This window comes from Acyrthosiphon pisum, chromosome A1 (assembly GCF_005508785.2).
Source record: "Acyrthosiphon pisum isolate AL4f chromosome A1, pea_aphid_22Mar2018_4r6ur, whole genome shotgun sequence".
NCBI lineage: Eukaryota > Metazoa > Arthropoda > Insecta > Hemiptera > Aphididae > Acyrthosiphon > Acyrthosiphon pisum.
Window position 1 is genome coordinate 47,800,725 of NC_042494.1, and position 22,966 is coordinate 47,823,690.

General features: G+C 27.8%; 6 protein-coding genes across 7 annotated transcripts in view; 4 read left to right on the top strand and 2 right to left on the bottom strand.

The window, feature by feature from the left end:
- The window catches only part of LOC103310420, a 7,864-nt gene extending 4,850 nt beyond the window's left edge, over positions 1 to 3,014 (bottom strand). Inside the window, exons 1-3 of the mRNA XM_008188669.3 lie at positions 2,645 to 3,014; positions 2,393 to 2,552; positions 2,055 to 2,182 (exon numbers count right to left, since the gene is read on the bottom strand). Of these exons, the coding sequence (XP_008186891.1) occupies positions 2,055 to 2,182; positions 2,393 to 2,552; positions 2,645 to 2,708 (352 nt within the window). The 5' untranslated portion in view covers positions 2,709 to 3,014. The remainder of the gene's footprint in view (positions 1 to 2,054; positions 2,183 to 2,392; positions 2,553 to 2,644) is intronic.
- A 236-nt stretch (positions 3,015 to 3,250) lies between these two features.
- On the top strand, positions 3,251 to 4,735 carry LOC100165616 (putative hydroxypyruvate isomerase-like). Of its 2 annotated transcripts, NM_001246176.2 has the most exon segments (3): positions 3,532 to 3,996; positions 4,276 to 4,400; positions 4,473 to 4,735. In NM_001246176.2, coding segments are annotated over 2 exon segments (510 nt in total). In that variant the 5' UTR covers positions 3,532 to 3,593; the 3' UTR covers positions 4,383 to 4,400; positions 4,473 to 4,735.
- LOC100168356 (transmembrane protein 209) lies at positions 4,241 to 8,638 on the bottom strand. Its single transcript, XM_008188664.3, has 11 exons — positions 8,229 to 8,638; positions 8,017 to 8,166; positions 7,678 to 7,853; positions 7,493 to 7,615; positions 6,943 to 7,080; positions 6,554 to 6,661; positions 6,369 to 6,490; positions 6,062 to 6,290; positions 5,020 to 5,117; positions 4,727 to 4,936; positions 4,241 to 4,582 (listed from the first exon to the last, which is right to left on the bottom strand). The coding sequence occupies exons 1-11, from the start codon at positions 8,231 to 8,233 to the stop codon at positions 4,457 to 4,459; spliced, it is 1,485 nt and encodes a 494-aa protein (XP_008186886.1). The 5' UTR covers positions 8,234 to 8,638; the 3' UTR covers positions 4,241 to 4,456.
- A 214-nt stretch (positions 8,639 to 8,852) lies between these two features.
- On the top strand, positions 8,853 to 10,497 carry LOC100159462. The gene is made up of 3 exons (XM_029487183.1): positions 8,853 to 9,256; positions 9,885 to 10,075; positions 10,155 to 10,497. Exons 1-3 carry the CDS (start codon positions 9,122 to 9,124, stop codon positions 10,462 to 10,464), a joined length of 636 nt encoding a protein of 211 aa, XP_029343043.1. The 5' UTR covers positions 8,853 to 9,121; the 3' UTR covers positions 10,465 to 10,497.
- A 22-nt stretch (positions 10,498 to 10,519) lies between these two features.
- LOC115033524 (phosphatidylinositol 3-kinase 1-like) lies at positions 10,520 to 12,889 on the top strand. The gene is made up of 2 exons (XM_029486231.1): positions 10,520 to 10,852; positions 11,309 to 12,889. The coding sequence occupies exons 1-2, from the start codon at positions 10,520 to 10,522 to the stop codon at positions 12,887 to 12,889; spliced, it is 1,914 nt and encodes a 637-aa protein (XP_029342091.1).
- Positions 12,890 to 15,983: 3,094 nt separating this feature from the next.
- LOC100167644 (enolase-phosphatase E1) lies at positions 15,984 to 18,317 on the top strand. Its single transcript, NM_001326660.1, is given in 2 exon segments — positions 15,984 to 16,085; positions 17,355 to 18,317. A coding segment is annotated over 1 exon segment (741 nt). The 5' UTR covers positions 15,984 to 16,085; positions 17,355 to 17,383; the 3' UTR covers positions 18,125 to 18,317.
- The last annotated feature ends 4,649 nt before the right edge of the window (positions 18,318 to 22,966 follow it).

Here is a 22,966-nt window from a genome sequence, read left to right on the forward strand (position 1 = left end):
TCAAAGAAATAAAAATTTATATTCAGAGATAATGTTCTCAAACTATATTGTATATCAAATTGGAGTCTTAGGTATTACTACAACCTGAGGACAAAACATGCTGCGGAGGAGTGGGTGTCTTCTTAATTATTATTGGGATTATTTAAGAATTAATATATCTTTAAGGGGGTAATCGGAAAATAAATTCCCGAAAAAAATGAATGAAAATATATCAAAATTAAAGTATAAATATGTTAAAATTAAGTTGAAAAATACTTTAAAGTTGCACAAAAAATCATTTGATATAAAAAAAAAGAAAGAAGCTTACCTACCTATATAATGTATATATTATAATATATATAATTAATTTTCAAGTTCCTTAATGAAGATCATATTTTTGGCTTTTGCTATAACTTAGTAATTTAGTATTTAGTTATAGTGTAACAATAATAATATGGTATATATCAAATTTTATGGATAAATATAAAAAGTTTCATATTATAAATTATTCATCATAAATAGAAAGGTAGTAAAAAATTTTAGTTTGTATAATAGGAATTCATTCTGGATGGTTTTTAAAATATAGTAGACTAATAAATATAATTTACAAAATTACTATAGATACTTATAATTTGAACTTTGATTAGGAATATACATAAAAACAAATGTTTTTTGGTATAATAATAGGTTATAAGTATACCTATAAATAGGCTTTTTTAATGGCTGTAAGTCATAACATAAGAAAGAGCTGTACCTAATTGTAGTATTACATTTTTATAGCATTATTATTATAATTATATAGGTATTATAATTGTATTTATTATTGACTATTGTATAATTTATTACATTTTATTATTTTAGACTCATATTAAATTTAATTTTATTATATTTTAATATGTGATTTAAGTAAGTAATTAAAATTTTTTATGATATTAAACGATTTTTTATGTAACTTTAATGTATTTTTCAATACAATTTTAACATATTTATTCTTTAACTTTGATATTTTTCATTAATTTTTATCGGGACTTTTTTTTCCTAGTGTGCGAGTATTTCCCGCAATTTCTTTGAGGGTATCATAAGGTGTTTATGATATTAAATTATTAACAGTTCAATAATAGATATCAACAAATAATGAGGTTATAAAACATATTTGAACATTATGTATTATTTTTATTTTTATTTTTCATTATTATTATTTACATTAATTCTATTTTCTGTGATATACGTCTTAATTAATAAGCTTAGAGAAATATATTCCAGCAACAAATTAGAATATTTTATCAGACATGTCACAGTATACAAGGTCAACAGATAACTAGATATTACATTTCTATTAAGAATTTAATAATATAAAAAAATTTAATTTAATCTTTCAAGATCCAGTTTGTATAGCTCTTTTATGGCGTTTAGTAACTTGATTAAACTTTTATAGTTAAAATCAGTATTTTAAAATGTGCCTTTGCTTGCAAATATTTATATTAAACTTAGGGATGCAGCATTGTATATAAATACTTAAGCCAATACAATTGATACCAGTGTTAATGGTAACATCTCTTTTTTTCTGGTTTAAATGTTTCTTTATCCCTCAGAAGTCAAAAGTTTCTGTGCAAGTGAGAACCATTGTTTCTCTCTCCATTAATTTGGCATAAAAGTGTATTTTTAGTGAAGATAGGAATAACATATCCATATTTTCAATATTAATGGTTGCGAATTACAGCAGATGAGTCACAAGTGAATCATACATTAATATACAACCAAAACAATAATATGAAATGGAATTTCAACCTATACAGTAATTCCTAAATAAATGCTATTCAGTAAATAGTTTAATAACTATATCTTGCTGTTTCAATGTTAATAAACGTAATTGATATTTTTGAGGATAAGATATATATAATTTGCATGAAACATAATAGGTATATGTGTTCTCAATTGTCTCGTTGTGTTGTGTGTCAGTTGGTTATTTTTTGATAAATGTTATCTGTGTATAATATATAGTTAATAATGCTGTTTGGTTGTACTTACATCACTTAAAACTTACTTAAACTAGAATATTTTATGAATATACATACTATAAATCGGGCGACGGCGGCTCATGATGCAGTAACATGGAATACAGATACAAACAACACAACATGCCAATATCAGACCAACAATTATCAACAGAACTATTAACAGGTCTGGCATGAATTTTAGAATTCTAAAAAATAAAAATGAATACATTTATATTTATAAAATTTAAGTTTTTGTTGAATGTCTGTCATGGTACGGTTTTCAAGCGGCGATCAGTCTCAACATACTGATTGCAGACCAGTAGTCCTAATATTATAAAGCTAGGTATTCCATAGCAGAGCAGTCACAGCTTGGAAACCATACCTTAATACAAATATTTTATAGAATAATTATTTACAAATGGCGTAAATGGTCAGCACCATTGCAGCAATCGACGCTGTCAAACTTATCGTAACAACAAAATTTTGCATCTTTATCCGATTCAGACGATGGGCAAGTCATAAGACGTTCTCTTGTAATAGTTCCATTATACGTTTTCTTTACCGTACAGTTTTCACCTGAAAACAGTTGCAAAAATTATTATTAGATACATAATAATACACATGACGTGCGGAAGCCGGAAGATTATAATAGTTCGAAAACTACTTACTCTGAACTAATGTGACCAATATTATTAGATACGCGACTGACACAATCCTTTTTACAGCGTTCATAATGAAGACGGCGAGGGCAAAGGTTAAAACTAATTGTATATATTGATAATTAATTCGTTCGAGTTAGATAACTAATGATGGTTATTAGTTATTAGACATATTATAAGAACAACAATAAACATTCATGTCTCATTAAAAAAACACTAAAATAATAATAATGGCAATTACGAGCTACAATGGAATCCAAGACGGAACCCCGACGATCATTTGGGCACACTGACTGCTGAAGTGATGAACGCGATGTATAAAAACATACAATAAAGATTAAATAAACCTATCCAGTTCCAGTATTCACTGCCGCCTGCTATATACGTATATATAGCACCTACCTACCAATTGTAATCTGTATTCTGTGATTAATGTATTGTATTATTATGTTTGCGGTTTGTGTATTCGGAGTTTGGACTGTTCTATGTGATATTTTATGGGCGGAGAAAAAAAGGGGTGATGAAACGCAAAGAGGTTGTACGTGCGATAAATACGATTGTCTTTGAAAGTTATTTTGATCCTGTGATAAGATGTTTCAACATTTTTCACGATGATACCAGAATACGCCCGGGCCCGACGTCACAGCTACCTTGAAATAAAGTCGAGTAGGTACTCGAATACTTGGATAATAAATTGTACTTGATTACCGATTATTATTTGCCACAGTTTGACTTTCGAATTTTTAAGTATCAGAATAGTTTCAGTATACTGAATGGCAATATACTTTATACTCACAACATAGTTGGCAATAAGCGATTTAACACTTCTGATTAAGTTGAATAGTCTGTTTTTGAAGGAGTCAACCTCAAAGCTCAAAGGTGATATCAGTTTAGTTGGAGTTTGGACATCCACAAAGTATTAATCGTGACATAAGTTTTATTCTACACAATATTCATTATGAATTTGAAGTTCTGTGCCAATTTATCATTCATGTACCAAGAAACAAATTGTCTTTTGGAGAGATACAGTTTGGCGGCTAAATCGGGATTTACATCTGTCGAATGCGCATTTCCATACTCAGAAACTTTGGAAAAATTAGTGCAAGCAAAAACAAATGCTAATGTACAACAAATCTTGATAAACGCACCTAGAGGCGAAGCCCATGAACTAGGTTTTGCAGCGATTCCAAGTATGGAGGATAGTTTTCGTTCATCTATTGACTTGGCTGTATCTTATGCAAATGCATTGAACTGTTCCAAGATTCATGTGATGGCAGGCATAGTTGTTCAACCAACAAAAGTCAATCATGAGGCTTATGAAAAAAATTTAACTTGTGCTGCACAAATCTTTGAAACTAAAGGTATTATGGGTTTAATTGAGCCAATTAATAAATATTCTGCTCCAGGGTATTATTTAAATACATATGAACGAGCAATTGATGTTCTGAACAAAATAAATAGCCCTAACTTGAAGCTACAGTTAGATATATTCCATTTACAACAGATCAAAGGAGACCTAACAAATAACATTAAGAGTTTGTTACCTCATGTAGGGCACATTCAATTAGCTCAAGTTCCTGCTCGTAACGAACCAAGTACACCAGGTGAAATAGATTATAATTATATTTTTCAACTTTTAGAAGAACTTAACTACAGTGAATGGATTGGTTTAGAATATAACCCTAAAGGTGATACGGACAAAGGCTTATCGTGGCTAAGGGATATAAAAAGAACAGTAACATTTTGATGAGAAATATTTAAAAATGTACATTACAACTTACAAGCATTTAAAAAAAAAATAAATTAGTAATACACTTTAATTTATTCTATAATCCAGAGCATATTTACACCAGTCTTTCCAAGGTTGACACTCTCCAACAAACCATTTTCAGTCGTTTTGATGTGATGCAGGAACAATAAAACCGTGTAGAAAAAATTATTACGACCCTGAAACAATGATGAAAATGTATAGAATTTCTATTTTTTTACTTATTATATTTAACATTGTTAAAAACTCTCGTGTTATCAAATCAATTATTGAGCTTAAACTAATGTATATTTATAATATATTATGTTAATAAAATGTATTACCTTTGGAAAGTTGTGCGTTTCTTTACCAATTTTTAGACTGTAATGAGGTGGAATATTTGATTGTTGAAAAATGACCACTTGCTTATTATCGGATTTTAATTTTTCCGGATATTTTATCAGATGTTGAACAGAAAATGGGTTTTTTCCCTTAAGACGTGTTAATGGGGATAACTGAGAATCTAGGTATGTAGCTAGTAAATGCATTACTAACTAAAAACAAATAAAATAGTTTTATAGCATTAAAGTACCTTAACCAATTTTAATCACATATTTTTATAAAATAAAGTCCTTACAACTGCGTCAGATGGTAATTCACTATTCCATTCTTTTCCTTTAAATGTTCCACCAGAATTCCATCGATATTCGGTTAAACAAGAACCTTTGGCCAATTCTAAAACAACAATTAAATAATAAAGATTATACCGAGATTATACTCTTGATTACAATTTATTATTACATTATTTGGGTACTTATGGGAAGGTTATCGTTCCTCCCCCAAAAAACTCATTTGGAAATATCAAATTGTTTAATTTATTAACACAATGAAGAATAATTATATAATATACATTAAGAGGACGCCACACCTGCATGTGTTGCAGGCGCGTCTCTGAGGGGGAGGGGTGATTTGGGTGATCATCCTCCCCCCACCCCATAAGTCGTGAGATGTTCTGTTTTTGCTAATAGATAAATACATTTTATAAATTTTGTTAATTGTTAAAAGTGGTATTCAAGACTAACATTTTTTCACCCCTCGTCAGCGCAGTATTTGTTTTCTCTATCTGACCCATACACAACATAACAAATTTTACATTCACAGTAATGATTATAGTCATATTAATTTCTAAAATTAGAGTGAAATGACCTATTGACTTATTATAAAATTCAAATGTAAGATTATTATCTAGGCCATCTAATAGGAGTTTTATAATATTTTAATTTTAAAGCGAGTTAAGGGTATTTTTAGATGTACAATTAATTTACAATTTTAGAATACTCGCTTTAAAATTAAAATAATATTATAATATGCCTATGAGATGCCCTAGATAATAATCTTATATTTAAATTTCATAAGAGGTGATTTCACCCTAATTTTAGAAATTAACATAATTATAATTATTATTGTGAACGTATAATTTTCCATGTTGTGCATGGGTCAGAGAGAGAAAACAAATAGTGTGCTAACCTCTTCTTAAGAGGACGCTACACAGGCATTAGACGTTTGTATGTAACATTTAATCTCAGCAGATCAAATAAAAGTTTAACAAAACATAAAATTGAATTTTTTTTGAGGGAACACAATAACACAAGTATTACCATTATTATTTATTTGTTTACCTCTTATACGTTGAACTACATATTCTTGATTTTGAGATACTTCGAAATATGGAATAATATATAGTAAACTAGGTATAGTTTGAGCAACCTGTATTGTATGTGCAGTTTTTTTAAGTCTTTCTAAACCAACATTTCCTATTGATACATCTACAAATCCTTGGTTGTATAAAGCTTGATCAACATTTTCAATTTCTTTGACCAACCGAGAAATAATTGTTTGTGAAATCCACTAAAAAAAATCAAATATTTCATCAAAACTAAAAAAAAGAATTTTCAAAAATAAATGTTAAGTAAAAATTCAACTTACAGTTCTCAAACTCACTGACCATCTTTCAACTTTATTATTGTCGACTTTAAATTTACGCCATACTTCTGAAGCCATAGCTACAGTAGAAGTACTATCATTAAGTTCAGATTTTGATTGTTCAGCTAATATAAAAAAAAAAAAATTGATGACTAAACCTCAAAATAATCTGTATTTTACCAACTTACGTGATGATGCTACTTGGTATATAGAATTTTGAAGCATTGAAGAAATAGATGTGTTTGAGCAACCGGAACGTTCCCATAAAGACATGCTCCGTTGTTCAGAATCGCGTTCTATAGGTACAATTTAATTAATATATATATTGATTATTTCCAGGAAATATCAAGTAATGATCTTGAAATATTTGTAATTTAATTCTATATTTAAAAAAAAGCTTAATTATTGTTATATATATTTAAGCTTGTTTCATACGAGCGCACAACAATTTATATTGTTTAAGATTGATGATGTCATAGTGTCAAGAGTGTACTTACATAAGATAAATGTAAGTTAAAAACAAAAGTTACAATATTGACTGATTCTCAATAAGTCATGCTTTCTAATAAAATATTACCAGTGAACGAAAAGCTATTTTTGTTGTCATAGTCTTTGAGGTATTGTTCTAAGGCAGATATATCTTCTATAGTTTCATCATTCATACTAGTCATATACTTAGTTGCACTTTTATTTTGTTTCTCTGGTCCAAAGTTGTCTATAAATATTAAAAAATTAAAATAATTTGATAGTTAGTAATTTAAAATGAATGTTGTTCCAACAAATTAAAAATATTTAATATTAGCTACAGGACTATAAATTGTTATTAAGAAAAATTGTGAAATTGCTTTGGTAGGGAAGGGGAGGGTTGATGTGAGGGTTCTTAGTCAAATATAGTAACAAGTCACAAATGTGAAAAGTATATTTTAATTATACTAAAATGATTACAAGACAATATGAATTTTAAAATATCAGAAATAGTTATTATTTTTAATTTTAAATACAATCAACATATTATTAAAATGTATTTTGTAACTATATTCTATTTTATAAAATTAAAGATATTATAATGGATCATTAAAAAATCATTAAAATTATATTATTTGTTTGTTCTTGAAATAATAACTTACCAGGTGAAACGTGAAATTGTTGGTTGTTCCATTTATTCGATATCCAGTTAATTGGTGTACTTGTGGTTGCAGGAGGCGTTAATACACTTGATGAAGTATCTGGTGATTTTACTTTTATATAAGCTAAAATAAACAAAAACATGTGTTTTAAATAGTGTATCATGTAAATTCAGTTATATGCATACAGTTGGATAAGCCAAGTGTCTGGAAGTGTTCCGGTGCTAAGTGTAAGGTACTAGTGGTTATCCATAATTTTGTAAGGGACAATACATGATATAAAAGACTTAACAATACAACTATTGATGATACTGATTCAACAAATCTCCACCACGGAGTATACCAAGAATATGGTAAGACCAATCTAAAAAAAAAGGTTTTAAATTATATATTATTATCTTTAAGAAAAATAAAAATTAATATTAGTATTTACGTTGTTACTTTTTTGGATTGAATAACATATTATTTTTTAAAAACAAAAATTAATGAGCAATTTAATCATTATAATGTATAAAATAATAACTTACAAATCATAAGTCAGCATAGACAATACTAGGACATTTACAGATCCCCAAATAAAATGTTGCTTCATTCGATTAACAGTAATCGTTAACTGAATGGCGTCTTTCACTAAATCTTTTTTGAATGATTTTTTTGATTGGAATTCTGGTGGAGTCCTATTACATAAATTATATGAATGTATAACAATACAACAATTATTTTTTGAGAAGGTACATACCTCATGATTAAAATTCTTTTTACAATTGTTATGCACTTTATCAATAAATAATATGTGTAATATAATGCGCGGATTATAAATGATTAAACATTTTAAAAAGTATCGCTAATTTCGAATAATTAAATTGTATTTACACAAATAATAATGCAGGTTAATAATTAATTATTTTCACTAGTCATACACTCAGACAAAAATTAAATAAAAGACGAAAAATTCAAAAAAGTAAAATCCACATGTTTTCGGTTGTCCCGATGTCAATACATTATCCATAGATAAGGTTAAACTATTATACAATTCATACCTATATATAGATCATAATATTATTTCTATTTCTTATATTAAAATCACAATTTATTAAAATTGAAACTTGAAAGTAACTTAGAAAAGTTAGATACTATTTACTTATTAGACTTACAATTATTAACGTATTTGATAATCTCAAAAACCAAAACGATGATAATTTATTATTCCGTTTCTTACTTCAGCATTTTATACTATGACGTCATTAGTACGATTCTCTATTATCATGATTATCTTGTTTAATATTGGTATTATCACGGTCTTAGAAGATATAAATATAATACCGCGGTTATTATTATTGTTGTTGTTGTCAGTTATCGTTAATCGTAATGTACAAATTGTAAATTAATGAAAATTTAAAATAATATACTAATGAAATAGTAAATTTGTAATTTTGTAAATTATTATAATATTATATTAAGTACATACATTTTAATAATTTTAATGATTGCATATTTTTCAGTGCACAAGTTAAATTCATTTTTAAAAATATTGACTCGTACAGACCAATTTGTATTTGATTTTTGTGATAATCTATTTTTATTTTACTCAAATATGTTTTCTAGTTAATAGATTGATATTTGTGTTCAAGTATGCAATGTAAAAATAACAAGGAAGAAAAAAAAATACTCAACTGCATTTGTGAAGTCAATATTGATGGAAAAATGGCTTTAGTATCTTTGTATGATGATCTTCCTCATTTTGAGTACGACCTGACAATTGATAATGTATGTATTTTATATATTTTAAATAACATTAACCACCCTAATGTAACCAATAATTATTATTATATGTTAACATATCTCACTATAGCAGTTAAATATTTTTAGATAATCTTTTAAGTTTCCTAATAATTTATAAAGTAAATTATGTACTCAAAGTCATACTATTTGTAATCATATGCTGTCTTACAGTGGCATCATTTCAGTCTTTAATAAGAGGGGGTAAAAGTTTTTACCAGCCCATGTAACTGAATTCCCCAGAAAATACTATCATTTCCCTCGCAAGCTAGTTTCCTGCACATTTTTATTCCACGAGACCATTCCCATCTTACATAACTTTATACATGTATAAGGTAAAAATAGTATAATTATAGTAGGTAGTAGGTACCTTCTATGGTGGCATCATTTTATATTTTTCTAGAGGGGTTCTCTTAATTTTGACCTCTCAAATGCATCAACTACCTAAATTCACTTTTCAACCAAATAAGCTATTGAAGTGGATTATCAAAACATTTTTTTCAACTACTTATCATTTACACAGACAAAAAATAATTTATTACAACCTAGTATCTACCTACAACATGTATGTTTTTTCATATAAAATATTATATTATTGTTGTATTATTATTTTTAGTTGAAGAATTCAGTTACAAAACTGAGATCATTTGTTCAAGAACTGAAACAACGTATTAAAAAATTGGAAAATGAAAATACAAATTTCCAAACTGTTAATAATGTACTGTCTAAAAACATTACATCACTATATAAAACTGCTAGCATTGAAATCCAAAGGAAAGATAAAATAATTGATGACCTTCGCAAAAGGTACGTGATAATAACATTTTGTAATTTTACTAAGATCATATTATGGTTTATTAATTATAATCTTTTTACTAACATTTAGTCAAGTTGTACCATCCACATCAAAAATGTTTTCTTCTACTATTAATTTTAAAATAGAAAAAACTGAAGTCAATAAATCGTCTGATAGCAAGAAAAATATAGAGGAAACTGAGAATACTATAGAAAAAACCGAAGTACTAAATCCAAATAATAATGATATTACTACGACCATTATCATTAAGCCTAATATTGATATTCCTAAAACAATTTATCATAAAAGGATGTGTCAAAAATTAGCTCAACAAAATGATACCATTGATTTCCAAAAAAAAGATGTCAGAACAGATAGAAAATACAAATACCGACGATAAGATTACACAAGATAAAAATGAAGAACTTAATAAAGATGAAAATACATTTAAAGAAATGTCAACTTCCCTTATTCATAATGAATCTAAAGATATTAAGTCTAATATTGATATTCCTAAAACAATTTATTATAAAAGGATGTGTCAAAAATTAGCTCAACAAAATGATACCATTGATTCCAAAAAAAAGATGTCACAACAGATAGTAAATACAAATACCGGCGATAAGATTACACAATATAAAAATGAAGAACTTAATAAAGATGAAAATACATTTAAAGAAATGTCAACTTCCCTTATTCATAATGAATCTAAAGATATTATTAACTCTACACTAGTAATTTGTGAATCGGATATAACACCAAGTGACTGTGAACTTGATACTACCCCAGTAATTCAAAGTGACAATCAGGAGAAAGATAAAAAAAATGTTTCCATAGAATCATTTTTTTCAAAACTAAAACAACCAGCTAAATTAAAAAAAAAACTAATCATAAGTCCAGCTACTATTGGTGTTCAAAATACACTTAACAAAACTCTCAAATGTGCTAAAAAAATAAACCAAATTAACAGTTTAGATTCAACAACACAATGTGAGATTACTAATTCACCAGAAAAACAAATAAAATCTTTAAATGAAGACATTCTGACATGTAGTAAAAATAATTTTCCAGAGCTTGATATAAAAACAGAGAATAAACCTTTTACAACAGGCTTACTTCATAACCAAAAATTATTCTCTCCTGAAGATATTAAATTTGAACAATTCCCTATTAGAAGAAAAAAAAAAGTTATAGAAAAGGATAATAATACTCTGGAATTACTTAATATGACAAAACGATCACAGATAACTGTTACTTGTTTGAGTCCTTCAATCGACAATGAATTTAACAAGTCAATAGAGAATGATAAATGTTTGTCTGTGAATAATGAAAGAGAATATTCAAGTCCATCTCAACAAAAAACAAATCAATCAAAATGCAATTTAGATACGCTTAAGTGTACAAATAATATAACAGAATCTAGATTCTTAAATAATGCTTGTAGAAGTTCCTCCAAAAATATATCTATTGAAACAAGTCCCATTAGTAAAACTGTTTTATCATCTATCAACAATATTGAAGTTAAACAAGTTCCTATTACAAGAAAAACTAATGCAAAACAAAGAGATAATAATAATTTAAATAAATCTGATAAAGCTGCCCACTCATCATGTATTAAAGATTATAAAAAAAAGTATGACTCAAAAACGGACGATAAACAACTTTCTACGGATATACTTCATAACCAAAAATTATGTACTTATGACAACAAAAAACAAACGTCGTCTGTCAATATTGAAGTTGAACAAATTCCATTTATAAGAAAGACAAAAGTATTAGAAAATGATAATAATACTTTAAACAGATTTAAGAAAGTCACTCGGGAATCATGCGTTAAAGATTATAAAAAAAAGTATGACTCAAAAACGGACAATAAACAACTTTCTACGGATACACTTCATAACCAAAAATGTTGTACTTATGACAACAAAAAACAAACATCGTCTGTCGATATTGAAGTTGAACAACTTCCATTTTTAAGAAAGACAAAAGTATCAGAAAATGATAATAATACTTTAAACAGATTTAAGAAAGTCACTCAGGAATCATGTGTTAAAGATCATAAAAATAAGTATGGCTCAAAAACAGATGATAAACAACTATCAATAGACATACTTTGTAACCAAAAATTATCCACTTGCGAAAAAATAAATCAAAATAAAGTGCCATCTATAAACATTGATGTTGAACAATTCCCTATTAAAAGAAGAAAAACAGTAAAAGAAAAAGATAATAATAGTATTGCTTTAAGCAATGTGAGAAAACCTTCATATGTTACATATACGACTTCTTCAATTGACAATGAATTTAACAAGTCAACTGAGAATGTTAAATGTTTGCCTGTGAATAATGAAAGAGAATATTCAAGTCCATTTCAACAAAAGAATAATCGATCGACATGCAATTTAGATACCGTTAAGTGTAAAAATAGTATAACAGAATCTGAACAATTAAATAATTCTTGTATAAATTCCTCCAAAAATACATCTATTGAAACAAGTCCTACAAATAAAACTATGATACCGTCTATCAATATTGAAGTTGAACAAGGGTCCATTTTTAGACATTCTAATGCGAGAAAAGTAATAATTCGTTCAACTTCTGATGATAAACAAGAAACAAAGAATGGAAGACACGTTCAGTTGATAACTATAAAAGATCATTATTCAAAACCAATGTCTAGTTTTAATGGTGCTAAAAAAATAGAAATCGATGTTAGCAAAAAATCTTTTCTTATAGAAAAAGTAGTAGAAAGTAGTAGTCACTTTTATGTACCACAAGCGAAAAAAAGAAGAGCCATGAATTTCAGCAGTTCTGATTCATGAGTCTTTAATTTTTCATATTTCTGATTTTATATTTATAATTCTTTTTAATACTATACAACAATTAGTAATTATTTGGTTTTATATTTTCTCATCTATATATAATATAATTATTTTGATACATTTGTATGCATATTTTACATAAATTATGGTAACAGATCTGCTTAAATGGTGGAAAAGAAGTTTTGTGATAAAGAGTGTCGAACATAATTACTATAGTTTATAAAATATAAAATTAAAGTTATTTTCATAGGAGCTTAATTGAACAAAAATGGTTAAGATTTTGTAATTAATACATTATGTTCTTATATAGCTTTGTTTTTTTTTTTTGTAATTATTCAATCTATTATAAAATTGTTCCCGACTGACAAAATGTGTAAGAAGAATGCACATTTTTGCTATATTATTTGATTCAGGGATAAGATTGGAACACACAATGTAAATTTATTAAAAATGTAGTTAACTTAAATGCGACTTAACTTCAAATTTAAGGTACCTGAAATCTATTTTTAATATCTGTATAAATGCATAATATTTTTAAATTATCAGATAACCATTTAATATTAATTAATCAAGAGTATTATTATTATTTGTAAATTATACTACCATATTAGTTTATTAATTGTTCATTTATTAAATATATTATAACTGCGTTATCTGTTTTTAAGAAATGTCTAAAATATATTGTAATCATATTATACTCTTAACTGTTTTTTTTTTTCAAAAACTGGATAACAACAATTTTATAAGGATAATTTAGGATACATAGGCACAATTTTTTTTTAGTTCAAATTTTGACAAGATTCTTCAAAATCCTGGAAATGTGCAAATTGTTTTTGTGTTAGAAATTCATAAAAAATTTCATTTTTATAGCTAACATTTGAAAATCTAATAGAATATACATCATAACTTTTTCTACCTATAAAAAAAATATAAGTTACAGGAATTCAACGTTATTTTTAAAACCATGGCGCTCCTAGCCATGAGATATTTTTGATTTTTATTAATTTTTTTTTTACTATTCAATTTGATAATACCAGTGGCGGCTCCAGGGCTTAATTTTGGGAGGGGCTGCGGGGGAACAAAAATACAAAGAGTTCCAAAATTGGCTAAACACAGTGTAAAACAAAAGATAACTACCGTGATTGGGGCGGGTGGGGGAAATGCCCTCTTTGCCTTCCCCCTGGATCCGCCACTGGATATTACATTGTCTCCTCTCAGAATTGTTTTACGTATGCAATGATTTATCATTGAACTCAAATCTAACATTTCCAAATTCCATTCCAATGATACACTCGAAAACTACTATACTGTACACAGCAGCGCCCACTTTTCCACCTTTTTTTTTTAATATTTGCATTTCATAACATCAAGTACATTTTTTAGAACATCTTTTAAGTACATACCCACATATTTTGAGGTAGATATCTTTATTAATTATTAATAATAAATTATAATATTCAAAATCAAGGAAGCTTTGATAAAGAATAATATATCATTAGTTATTACTCATTAGGTATAGCTAGTATCTCAAGACTGAATTGCTAATTAGTGTTAATTATATGAAATGATTTAAGTGTTGTAATTTGTAGCTGTACCTATACAGTACACTTGAGCAAATAGGTCAAATAATTCACAACAGATGATTGACAACTGAAAACAAGGGCGCACCTAGGATTTTTTATATTAATAGCTTAATAGGTAGGTTCACGTAAAATTGAAACTGCACTGCAGAACACAAATTTGTCATATTGTGCACTTGTGTGTAAGTTAGGTACCTATAGACATTAGACGGATACAATACACGCTGGCGTCCTGCTACAAATTGTAATCATTGATAAATGTAGCCTATTACACAACACGCAAGGGCGTAGCCAAGGTGTGAAGGGCCCTTAGCTAACAAATATATTAATGTTTAACGACATTTTAAATTGTGGTAAAAATTGTTTAAAAATGCACTTGGTCGCCCTCCCCTGATGAAATGTCTAGATACGCCCTTGGTTATATTACATAGTCGTACATAAGTACCTACACTATGTCATTACTCTACTTATATGGCTATATTGTAATAGTTAAATATCTTTTTTATAGTTAGGTATAGACAATAGGCATAGACACTTATAGATACAGCCAGTGGCGTGTATACGAATTATATTCACTATAGGCCAATTTATCAGTTATCACTAGACGAGCATAGCACTAGGGCCCTATAAAGAACCTCTACAGTGCCTTAATAGCACGACTAACATGGCCATAATTATACATTTTTTAGGGAGCTGGGTGGTTATAATTATGACATTATATACAGTACAAATATAAATTGCGCAATTCAATTTTATAATTACTATGTAAAATTAATTTTTTTGTTCTTTTTTTAAAAATATTGACAGTGTCATTTATATATTTAAATGTTATCTTACTATGAATTTAACATCAAAGCAAGTACTGACAATATAACATTTCCTTGTTGGTTCCTCAAAAACGATTTTAATCAACCGGCTGAGTTAGCAAGTTAGCCGCTAACTTAATCATGGTGAAAAACTGTAAACAGTGAAAATATACATGCAATGGTTTGATTGAACCTGCAATTTCACTATGGGCCCTGGCCTAGGGGCATCGCCCCTATATACGCCACTGGACACAGCGTTATAAGCGTGGGTATATAGCAAACATTAATTATTCAATTTTACTATGATACATTAAATTTACATAAATTGTATACAATTATATTATAGTATTTTATAGTTTAATATAGTTTAATACTATAAATTATACCTAAGCATTTACCATTTTAGGCTTTAGCCACGGTTAATGGACAATGGTTATATGCTTATAGTCAATAGACTATAGTCTATAGCACGGTAGATAACCGGGGTCTATAGGTATATACTTCCGACGTCTTTATCAAAGGTGTAAACGACAGTGGCAAGGTCATTTTTTTTTTAACAAGGTACCTATTATGTCTTATCTTCTGATAAGTATGTAAGTGCGTTACAAGATAACGATAAGGTTACAAGTGCCATGCAAAATGAGAATTTTTGAGTGTTTTAATGTTTAAATATTAATAATAATTATTAATAACTTTTTTTCTTCTATTAGTTGTTACTTATTAGTCCGTATTCGAATGTTATCTCTAGTTTTTTATAAAACTGTTTCAGACATCTTCAAGGAACCTCTATAGAATATAATAATAGTAAAGGTAAAATATGAATACATTATTTTGTTTATTTTCCATAAGACAGGTAGGCAAACTGATTTGTGTAATTATTACTTCTTATAAACTTGTACTACATAAGAACTACATAAAAATGTGCTTCACAGAAAATTATAGTAAATAATAATCACCGTATTATTGGTACCTAAGCCATAAACATTTAGGTAGGTATATGTAGAATCTAATCTATGATAGCATTGCATAATTTACCTTTTTAGTGTAGGTACCTAATATTTTTAGGGGGAATATAATTTTCTTCACATATATTGTTGGATGTTAAGGTTGCGTCTCAAAAAAGGGTGTCAATTAATATAAGTTGTATTCAGCCTGTGATATATTATATCTATTTAGTATGTATGTACTATAAAATTGACAATTGTATCCAAAATTAAAAATAATTGGTAATCATCATTGAAAAAAATATGTTTACCATAAATACATGAAAATTTGTTATTTAAAGTATTTGGTTGACATTTTCCATAAAAATGTTATAAAAACTTAAGTCTTTACTACATAAAGAATTGAATTATCATATTATCATTATCAAAAATGATTAGCTTTATGCCTCGAGAACATAATGAAAGATTGAAATAAACTAATTTTGTCTTTATTGCAAATTTAAAAGATCAAGCACTTGTATACATTTTCATTGGGTATTTTATGAACACTAGTCACTAGCTATATCATAACAATGACATTTATATTTTCTGAACATACCAATTAAGTAAAGTATATGATTTAAAATTGTACTCCATAGAAGTTTACTTAAGATATAATACATTGTATTTATAATTTTAAGTCATTTGTTAAATAAACCATTCAATTTTAACATTATAAATTAGATATTAATGAAGGGGTCAATGGATAAAGGTGTTAACTAACATTTTTGAAATTGTTCAAGTTAACATACACGTTTATGCACTACAACTAATGATTAATTCTTCTTATAACACGTAGGTAACCATAACTATTATTGGTAACTACTAAATAAAACCTTATCAAATAGTGATATAACTATCGTTTATAACATTATAACACCTTTATTCATGCAATAAAATGCATTTTTGAAAAAATGTCAGTTAACACCTTTATCCATTGACCCCTTCAATTTTATTTTTCTCTATTAAACACAAACTGCTTTATTAGTTTTACAATTGCCTAATATACTTATTATCATGTATTAAAACCTAACAACATACAATTTATATAAATGTATTCATAAAATACTGAATACTTGTATTTCTATTTTTGCAGGTTTTTATATAGTTATTCTGTGATATAAAATGCCGGTGAACGAGAATGTAATTCTTCTTGACATTGAAGGAACAATTACATCAATTAGCTTTGTTAAAGATACATTATTTCCGTATGTCACTAAAGTCCTAGAGGATTACATAGAAAAATACTGGGACGATGAGAGTTTTCAACAAGATTTAGAATTATTACGCGCACAAGCAGTTATTGATTCTAATGTTGAAGGATTTGTCCCAATATCTACAGGCGACAATGCAAAGACATCGGTTATCAATAATGTATTATGGCAGATGACCAACGATAAGAAAACTACTGCTCTAAAGCAATTACAAGGTCACATATGGAAAGATGGATATGAAAGTGGTCTTCTAAGAGGTCATTTATATGAAGATGTATTACCAGTTTTAAATAAGCTAACTGACTTTGGTAAAAAGATATACACTTACTCTTCTGGGAGTACAAAAGCTCAAGAGTACTTATTTCAATATTCCATGTACGGAGATGTGTCTGGTATATTTCTAAAATATTTTGACACTAAAATGGGTCCAAAAGGCTCAGAAACTAGTTATATAAATATTGCTAATGAGATAAATGTAAACTGTAGTGATATTTTATTCTTAACTGATGTAGTAGTTGAAGCAGAAGCAGCTGTAAAGGCCGGTTGTAATTCAATTCTTTTGGTAAGACCTGGCAACGCGCCTTTGGATCCTGAGAAAAGTTCAAAGTTTAGAATTATAAAGACACTAGATGAATTATTAGAAACCGAGTAAGAACATAGGTACAAAAAAAAAAAATAAAGTTTTTAAATACATATCATTATTATTTACAAATGTTACATTTATATTTTATTAATTATTCTTATAATATAGATTAAAAATATATGTACATTTTATAGATTTTAAGTAAAGTTTATCAATAAGTAAAGTCTATCAATTTCTAACAATTAAATCTAAATTTCAAATTTGTACCTTCAATAAGAAATGTTTTTAATTTTTTTATTCATTTCTATGAGAGATACAACAAATTGTAAAGAAGTATTAATACATCAAGAAATTTATTAAGAAAGTGACTTTTTTTTTTAAAAAAAGTGAAGAAAATCTAATTTTTACAACTCAAATCAATAATTAAATTAATATTTTTATAATACTAGATGACCTCATGCATTTTGTTGACCTTAAAAAAAGGCCAACTCATATCTTTTATATGATTCAAACTTTGTTATAATTGTTATTCAATATTCTGTGCATAATGGTGTTTAAAATTTAAAAATAAATAGAAATAATTTAATTTTAAATTTATGAATGTAATTACTGATAAGTAACTTTTTTCATACGGATAACTAAATGCTAGAAGAAATAAACAAATAGGCGATGATAATTTGAATAGCTGTTATGACAACCAACCTAAAATAAATGATATTATCCAAACCTTCCTTGAATCGTCCATACCTTTCGGGGTTTTTTAATTGCATAACCCATAGCCATTTTTATTTTACATATTGTATTTAATATTTATTGTATTGTAAAATTCTTGTGTTTGCATCTCTTTAAAATGCGAAACTCCTTTCTTAGTGAAGTAGTGCATACTTACGTCTTACATGGTACAAAGATACTGTGACAATTTCAAGTCTCTTGCTATCATTGTTTAGGCTCTATATTATTCAGTTAGTGAGTCAGTCAGGACACATTATACTGTTATAGATTATATTATATAGGTAGGTATAGATTCCCACGGGATTATAAAATACAGTGACCAAATGTCAAATATCAAAATTATATAAAATTATCCAATCGTAATAACAATTATATTAAATGTAACCGGTGGCTATGATTTATATATAAAAAAAAATGTTAATTTTTTTCTATTATTACTATATTATAGTTGTCATGTCCAGCATTGGTAATACCAAAGATTTGTTGTTTTTTTATAAATATTATATTTGAAAAAATGTTTATACCATATAACTACTAATTATAATAGTAATATAAAATGTACTTATGTACCTAATTATGGCAAACCTATAAATAAACAAAAAAAATTAAGTAGGTATAGCTTTTTAGCTATAGACCTAGGGATGGGGATAGAAAAAAATATATAGATATATTAATTTCTACTAAATTTATAATATTACTATTTCATAGTATGTAACCTGGCAAGTGGCAACCAATTATAAACAAAAAAAAATTATTGAAAAAACGCCTCAGTTTTTATCTAATTTTCCAATTTTCCGAGTAATTTCTCCAATTTTTTCCCGTAAAAACTTCATTTGGAAACCTATTGAGTGTTAGCTATTACTAACATTTATAAAATACAAAGAACCAAATCGCCATTTGAAATCGGTCCATCTGTTCTCGAGTGATGTTCTTACCAACGAACAGCTTTTTATTTTTATTACATAAGAATTTGAATGTATTTTTATTATAGAGTGGTAAAAAATTACAATACCTACTAAAATATCACAGTAGGTAGAATATAAAGTTTGTTGTATAAAAATATGTCAATAATGATTAATGATTAGCGTAAATGCATAATAGCGTGTATAAGTTAATAGATATTTGATTATTATTTGATATTACTAAAATATTGTAAAAATCGAGGAAGTCACTTTAGTACTTGACTGTATAGTAGGTAGTTTTTGAGATTCGAGGGTACCTTGTCACTAAGTAGGTCAATGGAATGCTAACAACACAAAATCGGTTCTGCTGAATACACATTTTCTGTTATACGTTTGTACGTCGAATAAAATACATGCGGACGGGTGTGACGTCCTCTTTCAACTTTGATATTCAGCTTGTAAAGTGTAAACAGTTTGTGTTTAATAAATCTGAACAGCTACGCTATAATATACATTAATACATAATTACCACGCTTAGGTACGTATATGCAAAAAATGCAAATTACATTAATTTCATTCGGTATCATATTTTAATTCGTATTAGGCTCTTGCTTTATATTTATAAACGATAACATACTTTTATGTATAAGTACAGTTATAAATTATAATATTGTGGTATAATATTATTTGACGGATTGGACAAAGTCGGGCCACCAATATCACTGCCTAACATCTGGAATTTATTTGAGTCGCATAAACCATTTTTGAACAATATTTTACCGTTTACCTATATTTCATTTGAACAATTTAAATTAAATTCTCTTATAAACATAAAAAAACAAAAAAAAACAGCAACAAATTATCACGCCATTACGATAATGTATAACTGGACAAAAAAATGCTAATAGAACACATAAATTGGCACCCAACTTATTACGTTGATGTTTCTCATCGTTATTACAATAATCGCGACAACCGTATTTGAAAAGGCTTAAAGCTAGTAAGTTTTAACAAGTTTTTGTCACGACTGCACCGAAAGTTTGGTTTTTGATAGCAGTTGAAGCGTTGGAAAGTGTCCTTATTCTGTCCAGTGGGCGGTAAAACGGAAATCCCCAAACGTGCTGGGCGCACATATCGCACTCACGTATATCCCCTGCACAACCAGACCCTGAAATCTATACCACGGTCCTTACAAAATATAAACTTTTGGTTAGGTACATCATATACCTATTCATATTATTATAACCTCCATGCGTGACGCTTTAAATAATTAAAACCAAATCGTTTCTTTCATGAAATATTGTTGTTGTATAACTATAGTCTAGTTGTTGTATAGATCTCTGCATTATCTTTGCCGTGATCTATGAATGCAGAGACGTGACAAAAAATAGTATGTGTGGCTCGTGCGGGAAGACAATTTCAATCTTGACCGAAATGTTGCACACGTCTTCCGCGACTGAAATAGCTCACTTCCTGCCCTTACCACACGATATACTATTGTCTTCTGATATTCTGACCGATAGCTGGTGATACAGTTTTCCACCTATTTTCCGACCTATGCATATACCCAGTGGTGAACGCAGGATTTTTCAGTGGGAGGGGGGGGATTGAAAATTAGTTACAATTTTATTTTTATTTTGTCCAGTCTAATAATTTCAGACGTTTATTTGAGGTACCTATTTTAAAATGTTTGTAACTTTTCCACTTTTATAGTAGAAAAAATGCTCTGATCATAAACATCGATGCCGATGTATGTTTTTGGAAGCGAATTGGATCTAGTTGAAATTTTTAGGAGGTCGAAATTGAAAATGCTCATTGCTTTCTAAAATAATTGGAGAAAAAAAATGAAAATTTATTAAAATTGTTTGGTAACCAGCTTGGTTATTCCGTCCTCATTTGGACTGTATTTGATTAATTTAAATTTGTTTTTCTATAAATGTCAATAAAAAATTATTCATTTGGTCAAAAAGCTTAAAAATGTAATGCGTAAGTTTTTTTATATCTAAAATATTAACGGTACATAGGCATGGTGGTTATGTTTTATAAGCATTTAAAGTTCAAATTTCGTCAAAACCACGGTTAATTTGTAGTTCAAAACTTATAAAATATTAAATGTTTATAGGTAAGGCTAAAAAATTTAATACAAGGTCTTTCATATAAGTAATTCATACTTTTACCTAAAAATTACAGATGATTTATGAAAATTGGTATGCAAATACATTGTTTTTTCAAAAATGCATTCATTCTGGTAAGACATAATATATGAAATTTACGTCTTGCTTACTATAGTTGACAGTGAAACTTGATAAATATTTTTGAAAAAGTAATAATAATATGGGTATTTGGGGGGGGGGGCTTCAGCCCGTTAGTCCCCCCCTGCGGACGCCACTGCATATACCTAACGTATTTATGACCATGAGACAATTTTCAAAAAGATTTTTGGACAAACGTAAATTGCGGCCAACGAAGGGAAAACATTGTAATATGCGAGGAAGCAAGCGACTATGAATGTTCTTACCCACCAAATACAATTTTATTGATATTTATAGAAAAAAACGAAAACAATTGGAAACGGAAAATGTCCGTAAACAGCTCAAAACAAGTAAAAATATTTTGAAAATGTTATTGTGTATAGAAAATGCTAATATGAACAACCAGTGAAAATGTCATGTTTCTATACAGTCTTTGTTTTAGTATTCCATAAAAAACCAATTTTGTCGAAACAATTTTGCATAAATATTCCCGTTTTCCCTTAATTTTTCTTTTGTTTTTCACGGTGATTTTGATTACTTGGAAATTTTTACTTTTGACTAGGTACCCAAAGAACCAACTAGATTCACTTTCCTATCAAAACAGATAATGTTGAAGAACATCTAAGCATTTTTACTGTCCTAAAAGGCAGTGGCGTATTTAGGAATTTTGCTAGGGGGGGATGAAATATATAATAATACACCCATAAATACGTACATAATATACATTTTTAATATATATTTTTAAAATCCCCTAATTTGTTACCTATTGACAGTGTTGGGTAGTAACGTAACGAAAGTAACGCGTTACGTAATTTCATTAGAATTATTTCCAAGTAACGAAAATGTAATGAAAATTACTTTTGAAAAGTAATTTCTACAGAATAACGCGTTACAGTTTTGAATTATTAAGTACCTACCTATCTATTGTGAATTAAAAAAAAATATATGTATAATGCTGGTATTATTATGTTTACCAATCTAATATCTATATATATTTAATTTTAACTCGTCACAATTCAGTTTTC